This window comes from Neoarius graeffei, chromosome 16, assembly GCF_027579695.1.
Source record: "Neoarius graeffei isolate fNeoGra1 chromosome 16, fNeoGra1.pri, whole genome shotgun sequence".
NCBI classification, from domain to species: Eukaryota; Metazoa; Chordata; class Actinopteri; order Siluriformes; family Ariidae; genus Neoarius; species Neoarius graeffei.
In genome coordinates, this window is record NC_083584.1 from 38891199 (window position 1) to 38904794 (window position 13596).

The 13596-nt window shown below is 39.5% G+C and overlaps 1 protein-coding gene across 1 annotated transcript; it reads left to right on the forward strand.

Annotated features, from left to right (window-relative positions):
• Positions 1–5822: 5822 nt before the first annotated feature.
• cap1 (CAP, adenylate cyclase-associated protein 1 (yeast)) lies at positions 5823–13596 on the forward strand. Its single transcript, XM_060942937.1, has 13 exons — positions 5823–5962; positions 8449–8556; positions 8745–8845; positions 8954–9031; positions 9150–9293; positions 9661–9746; positions 9849–9954; positions 10071–10248; positions 10839–11014; positions 11169–11292; positions 11418–11500; positions 12175–12318; positions 12418–13596. Exons 2-13 carry the CDS (start codon positions 8451–8453, stop codon positions 12499–12501), a joined length of 1410 nt encoding a protein of 469 aa, XP_060798920.1. The 5' UTR covers positions 5823–5962; positions 8449–8450; the 3' UTR covers positions 12502–13596.

The window sequence follows — 13596 nt, forward strand, 5'->3', positions numbered from 1 at the left end:
TAAATGAGCCTTGGCCCAGAGAAGACGTCTGCGCTTCTGGATCATGTTTAGATACGGCTTCTTCTTTGAACTATAGAGTTTTAGCTGGCAATGGCGGATGGCACGGTGAATTGTGTTCACAGATAATGTTCTCTGGAAATATTCCTGAGCCCATTTTGTGATTTCCAATACAGAAGCATCCCTGTATGTGATGCAGTGCCGTCTAAGGGCCCGAAGATCACGGGCACCCAGTATGGTTTTCCAGCCTTGACCCTTACGCACAGAGATTCTTCCAGATTCTCTGAATCTTTGGATGATATTATGCACTGTAGATGATGATATGTTCAAACTCTTTGCAATTTTACACTGTTGAACTCCTTTCTGATATTGCTCCACTATTTCTCGGAGCAGAATTGGGGGATTGGTGATCCTCTTCCCATCTTTACTTCTGAGAGCTGCTGCCATTCCAAGATGCTCTTTTTATACCCAGTCATGTTAATGACCTATTGCCAATTGACCTAATGAGTTGCAATTTGGTCCTCCAGCTGTTCCTTTTTGTACCTTTAACTTTTCCAGCCTCTTATTGCCCCTGTCCCAACTTTTTTGAGATGTGTTGCTGTCATGAAATTTCAAATGAGCCAATATTTGGCATGAAATTTCAAAATGTCTCACTTTCGACATTTGATATGTTGTCTATGTTCTATTGTGAATCCAATATCAGTTTTTGAGATTTGTAAATTATTGCATTCCGTTTTTATTTACAATTTGTACTTTGTCCCAACTTTTTTGGAATCAGGGTTGTAAAACAGGGTGCCCACTCACACCTGATTGTCATCCCACTGATTGAAAACACCTGACTTTAATTTCACCTTCAAATTAACTGCTAATCCTAGAGGTTCACATACATTTGCCACTCACAGATTTGTAATATTGGATCATTTTCCTCAATAAATAAATGACCAAGTATAATATTTTTGTCTCATTTGTTTAACTGGGTTCTCTTTATCTACTTTTAGGACTTGTGTGAATAACTGATGTTTTAGGTCATATTTATGCAGAAATATAGAACATTCTAAAGGGTTCACAAACTTTCAAGCACCACTGTATACCGTACCAGTCAAAAGTTTGTACACCCTTACTAATTCATTTTTTTTTTTCTGTATTTTGACCATTTTCTACACCGTAGAACAATACTGAAGACATCAGACCTATGAAACAACATATGGAACACATGGAATTATGTGATAAAGTGTTTAAAAAAAGTTTTCAGATTTTAGATTCTTCAAAGTAGCCACCGTTTAGCCCCTTTTTTCCTTCTTCCTGCCCCCCCCAAAACCGCCTACAGAAATGAAATACAGGACAAGAAATAAAGTGATATAAAAAATTAGAACAACAGAGATCATCGAAATAAAAGAGCAATCATTGTATAAATATTACAAGTTTTTTTTAAATCTGATTTTGGTTTATCTTTACTGCTAATTTGTATAGGGCTTTTAACAATAGATAACACATTTAGATATTGTCACAAAACAGATTTATAGAACTCCAGGTCTAGACTCCGTCCCTAATCAGAAACCCAGAGGTTACGGTGCCACAGATTAAATAAGAGTTAGGATATTAACACTCATGTTTTTTGAAAGATCACTCCAGAATGTTACAACCCACATTATGCATTAGCTAACAACAATGGCACCACCAGGATTTTAACTTGCAATTTTTACCACATACAGTAAGCTTGTCATTTTGCAAAGTCACTGGATGCATCCTCTGATTTGTTATGAGTCATATATATGCTAACACAGTATAATCTGATTAAAGTCAAGTCTATCCTATCTTCAGTGCAGTCGGCAAATGTGTCCTAAGTACACTATTAAAGCTCTGCAATTCATAAGGGATTAGAAGCAGAGCAAGTCCAAACATGCAGGCTTTATATTTTCAGTGTAGACAGATGGAAGAGTTGGTAAAAGACAAAGTTCAGGTCACAAAAGCCAATTAAATTTGTTGTAATGTTTGCACATTTTAAGTTGTTAACTTAAGTGTACGTGTTGTATGGGAAAAACATGAGAGTTCAAGAAATGAAAGAATGATGCCTAAAGCTACGATCAATAACTATCAGAATGATATGTAAGACAGATGAGTTATGGACATGTCAAAACAAGAGTCAAAAACAAGGAACCACATTTAAATACCGTAAAATTGTGTTTGCACGGGGTCAAAAGCATTGACATAAACAGGCAAGAGCACACTCCAGGACACTTTGGCAGCTCCACCTAAATTATGCATACACATTTGTATTTACATAGTATGGGTGGCACAGTGGTACAGTGGTTAGCACCGTCACCTCACAGCAAGAAGGTTCTGGATTCAAACCTTACAGCTGATGGGGGCCTTTCTGTGTAGTTTGCATGTTCTCCCTGTGTGTCTGTGTGGGTTTCCCCCATGGTTCAAAGACATGCAGATTAGGTAAAAATACACAGCCACTAGTTTGCACAAGGGGGCGGCACGGTGGTGTAGTGGTTAGCACTGTCACCTCACAGCAAGAAGGTCCTGGGTTCAAGCCCAACGGCCGACGAGGGCCTTTCTGTGTGTTCTCCCCATGTCTGTGTGGGTTTCCTCCGGGTGCTCCGGTTTCCCCCACAGTCCAAAGACATGCAGGTTAGGTCTAAATTGACCGTAGGTGTGAATGTGAGTGTGAATGGTTGTTTGTCTCTATGTGTCAGCCCTGTGATAACCTGGCAACTTGTCCATAGTCAGTCGGGATAGGCTCTAGCTTGTAGAACAGGATAAGCAGCTACAGAGAATGGATGGATGGATGGCTTGTACAAGCCAGTGCATACTTAGTACCAGTCCCAAACCTGGATAGCTTAGGGAGGGTTGTGTCAGGAAGCGCAGCCAGTGGAAAAACTATACCAAATCAAATATGCAGAAGAGACCCCTAACAGGAGCAGCCGAAAGAAGAATAAGAATTTTCTTATTCGGCTCGGTTTTCCGTTTTGGGTGTTCTTGTTTTCTGTTAGAATTTGGTAAAGAAAAAACTAAATATATTATTTACCAGCTTAAGGTCAGTCCGTACGGTGAAATACCGTGACCTCGGCCCAGAGGGCCTCGGCCACTACTTTCAAGACCTAGGTCACGTTATTTCACGATACAGACCTCCCAGCTGGTAAATAACATATACAACCCCGATTCCAAAAAAGTTGGGACAAAGTACAAATTGTAAATAAAAACGGAATGCAATGATGTGGAAGTTTCAAAATTCCATATTTTATTCAGAATAGAACATAGAGGACATATCAAATGTTTAAACTGAGAAAATGTATCATTTAAAGAGAAAAATTAGGTGATTTTAAATTTCATGACAACAACACATCTCAAAAAAGTTGGGACAAGGCCATGTTTACCACTGTGAGACATCCCCTTTTCTCTTTACAACAGTCTGTAAACGTCTGGGGACTGAGGAGACAAGTTGCTCAAGTTTAGGGATAGGAATGTTAACCCATTCTTGTCTAATGTAGGATTCTAGTTGCTCAACTGTCTTAGGTCTTTTTTGTCGTATCTTCCGTTTTATGATGCACCAAATGTTTTCTGTGGGTGAAAGATCTGGACTGCAGGCTGGCCAGTTAAGTACCCGGACCCTTCTTCTACGCAGCCATGATGCTGTAATTGATGCAGTATGTGGTTTGACATTGTCATGTTGGAAAATGCAAGGTCTTCCCTGAAAGAGATGTCATCTGGATGGGAGCATATGTTGCTCTAGAACCTGGATATACCTTTCAGCATTGATGGTGTCTTTCCAGATGTGTAAGCTGCCCATGCCACACACACTAATGCAACCCCATACCATCAGAGATGCAGGCTTCTAAACTGAGCGCTGATAACAACTTGGGTCGTCCTTCTCCTCTTTAGTCCGAATGACACGGCGTCCCTGATTTCCATAAAGAACTTCAAATTTTGATTCGTCTGACCACAGAACAGTTTTCCACTTTGCCACAGTCCATTTTAAATGAGCCTTGGCCCAGAGAAGACGCCTGCGCTTCTGGATCATGTTTAGATACGGCTTCTTCTTTGAACTATAGAGTTTTAGCTGGCAACAGCGGATGGCACGGTGAATTGTGTTCACAGATAATGTTCTCTGGAAATATTCCTGAGCCCATTTTGTGATTTCCAATACAGAAGCATGCCTGTATGTCATACAGTGCCATCTAAGGGCCCGAAGATCACGGGCACCCAGTATGATTTTCCGGCCTTGACCCTTACGCACAGAGATTCTTCCAGATTTTCTGAATCTTTTGATGACATTATGCACTGTAGATGATGATATGTTCAAACTCTTTGCAATTTTACACTGTCGAACTCCTTTCTGATATTGCTCCACTATTTTTCAGCACAGAATTAGGGGGATTGGTGATCCTCTTCCCATCTTTACTTCTGAGAGCCGCTGCCACTCCAAGATGCTCTTTTTATACCCAGTCATGTTAATGACCTATTGCCAATTGACCTAATGAGTTGCAGTTTGGTCCTCCAGCTGTTCCTTTTTTGTACCTTTAACTTTTCCAGCCTCTTATTGCCCCTGTCCCAACTTTTTTGAGATGTGTTGCTGTCATGAAATTTCAAATGAGCCAATATTTGGCATGAAATTTCAAAATGTCTCACTTTCGACATCTGATATGTTGTCTATGTTCTATTGTGAATACAATATCAGTTTTTGAGATTTGTAAATTATTGCATTCCGTTTTTATTTACAATTTGTACTTTGTCCCAACTTTTTTGGAATCGGGGTTGTATGTATTTACATGGGCGGCACGGTGGTGTAGTGGTTAGCGCTGTCGCCTCACAGCAAGAAGGTCCTGGGTTCGAGCCCCATGGCCGGCGAGGGCCTTTCTATGTGGAGTTTGCATGTTCTCCCTGTGTCTGTGTGGGTTTCCTCCGGGTGCTCCGGTTTCCCCCACAGTCCAAAGACATGCAGGTTAGGTTAACTGGTGACTCTAAATTGACCGTAGGTGTGAATGTGAGTGTGAATGGTTGTCTGTGTCTACGTGTCAGCCCTGTGATGACCTGGCGACTTGTCCAGGGTGTACCCCGCCTTTCGCCCGTAGTCAGCTGGGATAGGCTCCAGCTTGCCTGCGACCCTGTAGAAGGATAAAGTGGCTAGAGATAATGAGATGAGATGTATTTACATCATATCTGGGTTTTTTGTTTGTTTGTTTCAAAATAAATGCCATTGCACTGGCTTCAGAGTTGCTCAGTCGTTTCAAATACATACAGGGGTTTGCTCAAATAACTACAATAATCATATCAAGAGCTTGATATTCATTAATCATTAATTATTAACCTGTAGTAAACTTCCCAGAAGGCACTAAGGTGGTCAGGTTTATTTCAAGTGTGGAAACTGCCACCTGTGCCACCCATGTGGCCACACCCATGTGTGCAGACAGTAAAAAAAGATCTCTACTTTTTTTTTGTTTGCAATGAGAATGTTCTTGAGAATGTCAGAAATGTATATATTTAAGAGTAAATGCAATATATCATAATTGATAGAAATGTGATTATGTACTGTATTCATTTGTTTTGTATAATAATGTTTCCCATTCAAGTCCATACAAATGGCTATCCAACCGTTTCTGCTTTTGAAGAATGCACACTCAGGAAATAACCTTCCCTTTCTCTATCGACTGCTGCTGCTGTCGTTTTTTTGCTCTTATCTTCCCTCTAGCTGCCTCTTTTTGTTCTTCCTGCTTTGCCCATTTCTTTGACTTTATCACTCCACTCTTCTCCTCTGCCCTTATAAGGAAGTCGAATGGTGCGTGGTTGAGTCGGGCGGAAGTGGTGCGCGGGGGCTGATGGGAACTTTGTTATATTTCATACAGGAAGACTAGAGACACGGAACCGACAGACTAAACACACCTACTGGATTGGAGAGAATAATAATAATAATAATATAAAAGCTTACTTGAGAGATATCAACGTTTGGAAGAAGTCGACGGTAAGGAAATCAGTGTGATGAGATTGAAGGTGTAAATCTGTTCATGGTGAAAAGCGGCGTTGCGGATTGCAGCCGTTAGAGTTAGAGGCACTGAAATGAACCCACAGGCGCTGATGACAAGGCATTGAAGAACCGCTCAGTTTTGGCGTATTTTTAGCTCTACGTGTCTTTTGTCAAGTTGAAACAGGATTTTTTTTTTTTACTTTGTTGCAGTCAGAAATCAGAGTATTTCACTAAAAATAAAGTTGTTGGGTTTTATCTGTCTGCAGTTTGTGCAGTGAGCAGATACTCCGCTTCAGGAAATAGCAGGAGAGACTCAGTCCTTCATATGAGCTGCACTTCCTGTAGTGTGTGTGTGTCCTTTCTAAAAATAATATCCTAGACTTGAATCCTCTAAAAGCTACTATCAGCCCCTCAGGTTATATACTTTAAGGTTAATATTGTTCCTTTTTTTTTTTTTTAACTGCAGTGAATGTGGCACTGCTCCTACAGCCTGCTCTAAGAATGGATGTAGACTAATTTGGCCTACTTCTCCCAAGACTAAAGCAGAAATGACCTGTTTTTATCCACACAAGACTCCAGCTTTATCCCTTTTGTAAATGTGCACAATCAGGCCCGACCACTACTACTACTTACTAATCTATGTACGGTTTCCTACTCAATCATGATTTTTATCCCTGAGCTTGTATTTAGATTGCCAGCTAATTCCAGAAAGCTTTGCAGAGTTCTGATGTGTTGGTTTTTGACAAGTAAAGGTAAAATGCTTAGTCATTTTTTTTTTATATGATATGCTTGGACAAAATTAATCATTTTGACACTCAAATAATGCAAAGTGAGTCCAGGTCAAAAAATGTATCCTATCAGTGGGTTTGTTTGTTTTGTTTTATAAAAACCCACAGGGTAGCTACAGAACCTGGGTTGTTTCTGAGGATGTTTCTCAGACCAGGGTGGAGATACAAAGCAGTTAAGGACTACAGTAATCACTATATTGCGATCACTTGCGCCTTATTCAACCACAGTGATGCTACGAGTAAAATGTTGCGACATCTGAGCACGTTTTTACTCAGGAACAATATAAACAGGAATCATGTTTTAGCCTAGTTAAGACTTGCATGTATGTAAACAGTTAGGACCCCACAATCAAATTTATCAGCCAATGATCTTTCTGGTAGGATTGTTCCAACACCATAATTTTGGCTTTGATACGAAGTATGTTTTCACAATGAATGACATCAAAACAATGATTTTGTTTTTATACATGTTGATTGTTTCTAGGAGCGTATGTTCATTTGATGCTGTTTGTTATGCTAATGAATGTAAAACTACTTTTTTTTGGGTGGCAATCGTTTGGTTGCCCTAAATAGACATTTTTGGTCACCAGTGTGTTAAGTTCATTTAAAAGCCACAAAAATGGTCACACTAGTGATTTTGCTCACTGGCCTGTTTGCACTGGCAACCCCTTGGTGTTCAAGCTTTCTAGTGGGCGCACACAATTCCTTGCACGATGAACCATTTGAGTCAGAATGAGCTTGCATTATACAATGTCAACACAGTTGACTTGAATAAAGAATCAAATGTACTGAAATTGTAGTTTGGGGAAAACCGTTTTGGACTTTCTATTGTGCTGCTGGGACAGGTGAGGATGGACAAAAGGGAAGTCTGCAGGTTATTTGCTTTGACATTCAAATTCTCAATTTCCCTCTCCTTCGCTCTTGGTCTTTACTTGATCGGTCAGAGAGGCCTTGTAGTATTTTGGAGTGCTACACTGTAAATCCTCTCTTGCTTGTGTGCATACAGAATTCACTTGGTTATTGTACATTTGCTAACAGATATAATTGCTATTTGAGTTTCCCCTACAGAGCAGCACAAGACTTCATTAGATTCATGTGGTTGATGGCACACCTGGGTTACTTGTGTTTTCCTGTGCAGAAGCACTCGGGTGAATACGATGAGTCAGTTGTTTGGATTGGTGGATCAGGTTTCCCTTGCATAAGACTGTAAGCTGGGCTAACAAGTGTATGTGAGCGATGTAAGGAAGCTTCTGCTCCTAAATCTCCTGACAGTATACAGCATTGTCTCAAATATTATATTCATCAAAAATGTTATCCTCCTTCATATTCAAATTTGAATAGTGTTGCAGTAGTTTGTTCTGAGAGTATGAGGTATGCTCCTTTTTTTTTCTTTCCCCCTTCCCCCACTGAGAGACAAGTTGTGACACATCCAGTCTCACTTGTTCTGGAGTCTGTTAGTACGTTGTATGTTGTAATGTAGACAGAAGTTTATGGTTGATTTTATGGGATTGTGCTTTTGGTGCTTATTTCTTTGTATTCTTGAATGCAGTAATCTATTTTTCTTTTTCATTATTAACTGTATATGCAATAAAGTTTATATCAAACATCATAGCATATTTGAGTGAAGGTTTGTCCTTTTAATGATTTATTCAATTTGTATCATCACCACTAACGGTGAGTGTGCCTTTCTGATAGGCATGGCAGAGCTGGCGAGTCTGGTGCAAAGGCTAGAGGTTGCTGTTGGCCGCCTTGAGGCCATTTCCAGCGCTGGAGGTGCAGGTGGTTCTGCTGCGGACAGTGGAGGTACTGCAAATTAAACACTGCCTCATTCCTTATTGCTGATTTAAGACAAGCCATATTTTTGCTGGTGTGCAAAAGACATCTGACTGCCAAACCCCAGTTGTTGTTTTTTTAGATAGTAAAGTATGCAGTTTTTTTTTTAATAGCTTTTTCATGATCTAACATCCTCTCTTTCTTTGTTCTTTCTGCAGCTGTCTCTGTATATGTTGAGGCCTTCGATGCCCTGATCTCAGGTCCTGTTGCTGAATACATCACCCTGAGTCAGAAGATAGGTGGTGATGTTCAAAAGCATGTATGTAAAGCAGGGCTTACAAGATCAACCCTCCAACTGACCATTCTTGTGAATTACAGCTGTGCTCCTCCTGCCATGCTCAGTATTCTGTGATCTGAATTTTTGCAGGCTGTTATGGTGAAGCAAGCTTTCACCAGTCAGAGGCAGCTTCTGGCGACGGCCTCCCGCTCCCAGAAACCCTCCGATGTAAGTAAATTAGAGATGGTAGTAAGACTTGCGATCAAGTTGAGTTGTATTCAGTGATCAGATTTGTTACAATTATTTTTGTATAATTTGTCGTGTGTGTGTGTGGGGGGGCTCTTAGGCCATTCTGACATCTCTGCTGGCTCCGGTGTCTAAAGTGATTCAGCAAGTGCAGTCGTTCCGAGAGCAGAACCGCTCCTCTCCACTCTTCAACCACCTCTCAGCTGTCAGTGAAAGTGTGCCTGCCCTTGGCTGGGTCGCCATGGTGAGTGCTGTCCGCATGGTATTTGTGTGTATGAATAGTCATTTAGTAAAACTCAATGTGTATTTGATTGAAACAATCCATTCATTCATGCAAGAAAAAAAGTATTGTACAATGAGTCCATATTCTATAGCCTTTTTTGTGATCTGGTGACAGTGGCTCAGTGTTTCAGCCTAGTAGCTTGAGACGTTTGGTTCTTGAATTTTTATTGAATAGTAATATAGATGAAACTGTAATAGACTTGATTGCCAAGTTAATGTGTGGGTTTTATTCTACTGTTTTCAGTTGAACATGAACCTGAGTTGAGATTCGTATACGTTGAAATGTTGATGGAAAAGCTTAACTCTTGCGCGCGCTCTCATTTGGTTAGGCTCCTAAGCCAGGTCCTTATGTGAAGGAAATGCAGGATGCTGCCATGTTCTACACAAACCGTGTGCTCAAGGATTACAAAGACAAGTAAGCTCTGTGACTTTTTTTCTTCTTTGTTACCGCAATTGTGTTTTCTATGTTTTATGCTAATAACATTTTATAAATTGTCTGCTGTGCCTTATTTTATAGAGATAAGACTCATGTGGATTGGGTCAAGGCCTACTTGTCAATCTGGACTGAGCTGCAAGCATACATAAAGCAACATCACACCACCGGACTGGTCTGGAGCAAGACCGTGAGCTGGAGTCTTGGTTCTTTTTTTTTTTTTAATTTATTATTATTATAACTTTTTGCTATTAACTTTTGGGTTTCTACTCTTTATAATGGTGTGTGTCTGTCTGTCTATCGCAGGGTCCAGTTGCCACAGCATCTGGAGTTTCTACTGCTCCAGCTGGTGGAGCAGCTCCTCCTCCTCCCGGCCCCCCTCCTCCACCTGCTGATCTGGACAAGTCAGGAGGTGGAGATGCAGGCTCCACCAACCGTAATGCTCTCTTTGCCTCACTCAACAAGGGTGCTGACATTACTAAAGGTAAAATTAGTCAAAGCTCATTGCTATACTGCGTTTTGAGTTATGTTAATTTTCTAGCTGGTTTGCTTTAATGATATTGGCTGTAAACAAAGGTCAGGCTGTCACAAAGGCAGCTGGCTTACAAAAATAAAGTATGAGATGTTTTATTTAATAAAATTGAATTGGAGTAACAAAATATAGGCCACAATTACATCAACAAATGTATTGTTTAAAAAGTCACATTTTCAACTACAATTAACCTCTGTGGAGTATTTACAAAAATAATACTTTAAAAAGCCTTCTTGGTTCTGGATGTTTCCTTTATCAGAATGTACTTTGAAGCTGCAGTAATTATGGAAATATTTGTGGAGCAGATTAAGCTAGCTGTACAAGTACAGGATGCTTGTTTTATTTAATCAGTACCCAAACCATAAGTGATAGAGATGCTTCTTGTAGTAATGGCGACTTAGTAACTGAGAATCAGTTCGTCATTCAGAGAATTAGCTTTTTTTTTTTTTTTTTTGATGACCGTGGTCATAAGAGTACTATGTGAACAGCTGTCATGGTCATTTTATATGCAGTAAACACCAATATGTTTAATACACTTTCAGGGCTGAAACATGTGTCTGATGACCAGAAGACACACAAGAATCCTCAATTGAGGTCTCAGGCAGGCTCTCTGCACACAGGACCCAAACCCTTCTCGTCCCCCCGGCCAACTGCCACTGCTACCCCTGCCCGCACTCTGCCTCCGGTGCTGGAGCTGGAAGGCAAAAAATGGAAAGTGGTAAGTGGGAAGAACTGTAACAGTCTCTGGGAATTAACATTTCTGTTAAGGAGATCAGTTTTTGTTTTGTGTCGTCCGTCCGTCTCCTCCCAAAATAAAAAAAAAAAAAAAGACTAAATTTTGACATTTGTTGGCTTTTCAATGTAATTAATAGGAGAACCAAGATGGTGCTCAGGGCCTTGTGATCAGCGAGACAGAGCTCAAACAGGTGGTTTATGCCTTCAAGTGCAACAACAGCACTCTGCAGATAAAGGGAAAGATCAACTCAATCACTGTAGGTATGAATGCTTCTGCTTCGCACAGACAAAACATCCAAAAAGTTGCTTGAGAATGCATGGCATAAAAAGTTGTGTGTGGTGTGGGTTTTTTTTTTAATAAGTAAATCGTGTCACTTTCTCTCCAGACAACTGCAAGAAATTGGGGCTTGTTTTTGATGATGTTGTGGGTATTGTGGAGATAATCAACTCTAGGGACATTAAAGTCCAGGTGAGTGTGTGTGTGTGTGTGTGTGTGTGTGTACACTCAACTCCATCTGAAGAGGGAATGTATTTGATTAGGGCTGTCCCATATAATACTTTCATTCACCAAATGTGAATCTTTTTAAACCACAATTTCTAAATTTATTTTTCCACAAATATCCCTTGTTTGATGTAGGAGGTGGTGTCTGAATGGCGTAACCCATAAACTAGCCATCTTTTATTTTCACTTTGTTAAATTTTGAATTGACTTGTTTTTACATGCAATTCAAAAGTTCTTTTATCTATCTCTAGCTGAATTTTAGCAATGTTCTGTTCGTTCTGCAATGCTGTTACAGTACATTACACTGTGTATAATGAAAATATGTGGGTAAGTGTATATGAAGATGTCATTTGAACTGAAGTTCAGTTAGATGTTTGACAACATAGCTGTGCACAATTTATTTGGGGGGAGGGGGGTGCTTGAGTAGGCATAATTAAATTTATATCTTCCATAGTTTGAGACAAACAAGTGTAGTAAAACTATACTGTCACATACAAAATAAGCTAATAAATATTGAAACGTATTTGAATGCTTAAATCTAGTGTAAAATTTTATTTTATACATGACAATCTTGCATGGCATTTACGTTTAAGCACACCTGTTGTCCTTGTTGCATATTTTAATATCTTCTGTATATGCAGGTTTTAGGCAAGGTTCCAACCATTTCCATCAATAAGACTGACGGTTGTCATGTGTACCTGAGTCAGGACTCACTGTCGTGTGAGATTGTCAGTGCCAAGAGCTCAGAGATGAATGTGCTGGTGCCTGGCAAAAATGGAGACTTTGTGAGTGAATTTATGATTTAATAAAAGAAATATTGAAGAAATACAAATATGCAAGTTAGTGGTGATAACTTGGTTCCCTTTCTTTTTTTTTTTTTCCAGACTGAGATCCCTGTCCCTGAGCAGTTCAAAACCATATGGGATGGCAAAAAGCTGGTCACTACAGCCACAGAGATTGCAGGATAAAAGCCTCACCAATATGATCCAACTCCTCTGCCAAATGCCTACCTTACTGACTGACCAACCAGCCAATCGCAAACGAAAGTGAAATGCTAATTGTCCATACTCCCCATAAGCCATTCAGAGACATGGCTGAACATTCCTTCAGTCATTGAGATGGCTGTTTTGCTATACACAGCATAACGAAAACTTTCATTCCATTTGATGTTTTAATAGCAATTCCTTCGTTGCCAACAATCAAGTTGTTTTGCTGTTTTCAAGCATTCCAAGGAAAATAAAATGTGAACAGCCGTAATTATGCGCACATCTGTTAGTTGTGTTTAATTATTTTGGTCTTATAATGAATTTAGCCGGTGGTTTTTTTTTTTTTTTTTTTTTTTTTTTTTTTTTATTTAAATTTGCTTTACACATCTACCCCAATTGTGTAGAGGTGAGAGTCCTGTTTTCTGTTCTATATATGCAAATCTGTCTGTGTGCATGCACACGATTTCATCAGACAAAAACAGTGGTAGCATTTTAGACGTTGATGGTGATCTTGGTTTTAATTACCCTCGAAACAAAGATTTGTGCCATCACCCAAATTGGAGAAAATGATTGCATACAGGCTTACTGGTGTACTTCTTTGTAATCTAGCACTAAAACAAAACTAATGCTAAAGGATGTAGTAAAAAATGAATTTCATTCTGTATTCTGGTGCACAGAGCACATTCCTTAAAGCAATGTAAAGTAACATTCCATGATATAACTGAATAAGAGGCACAGTAAGGATGGTGGACATTTTATGTAGGATTATGCTTGGTTTTTTGTTTTTTTTTTCCTAATTGTTGCGGACAAATGCAGCGGTCATATTCCTGTTGAAACTCTAGGTGTCAGCATCATCAAATTGAGCAGTCACTGAATTAGTGAATCATTTCCTATGTTCAGGATAAACATTTTCAAGTTGATGCATCAGCTATTATTTTTGCTTAATCCTCTGAAAAGCCTTTTCTTCTCATAGCACTCAAGCCATATGTCTTTTTTTTTTAAGTTTGTCTCTTAATTTGGTCAGTTTTAATTCTGCTCATTAGTACTGAGTAAAAACATTAAAATGGTTGCAACAAA

What these genes read in the sequence shown, in the direction of transcription:
- cap1 (XM_060942937.1), top strand. Translation starts at nt 8,451, where the DNA reads ATGGCAGAGCTGGCGAGTCTGGTGCAAAGGCTAGAGGTTGCTGTTGGC. An exon ending in GCTCCCAGAAACCCTCCGAT is followed by an intron (nt 9,032 to 9,149) that starts GTAAGTAAATTA and finishes GGGGGCTCTTAG; the next exon opens with GCCATTCTGACATCTCTGCT. An exon ending in CTGGCAAAAATGGAGACTTT is followed by an intron (nt 12,319 to 12,417) that starts GTGAGTGAATTT and finishes TTTTTTTTCCAG; the next exon opens with ACTGAGATCCCTGTCCCTGA.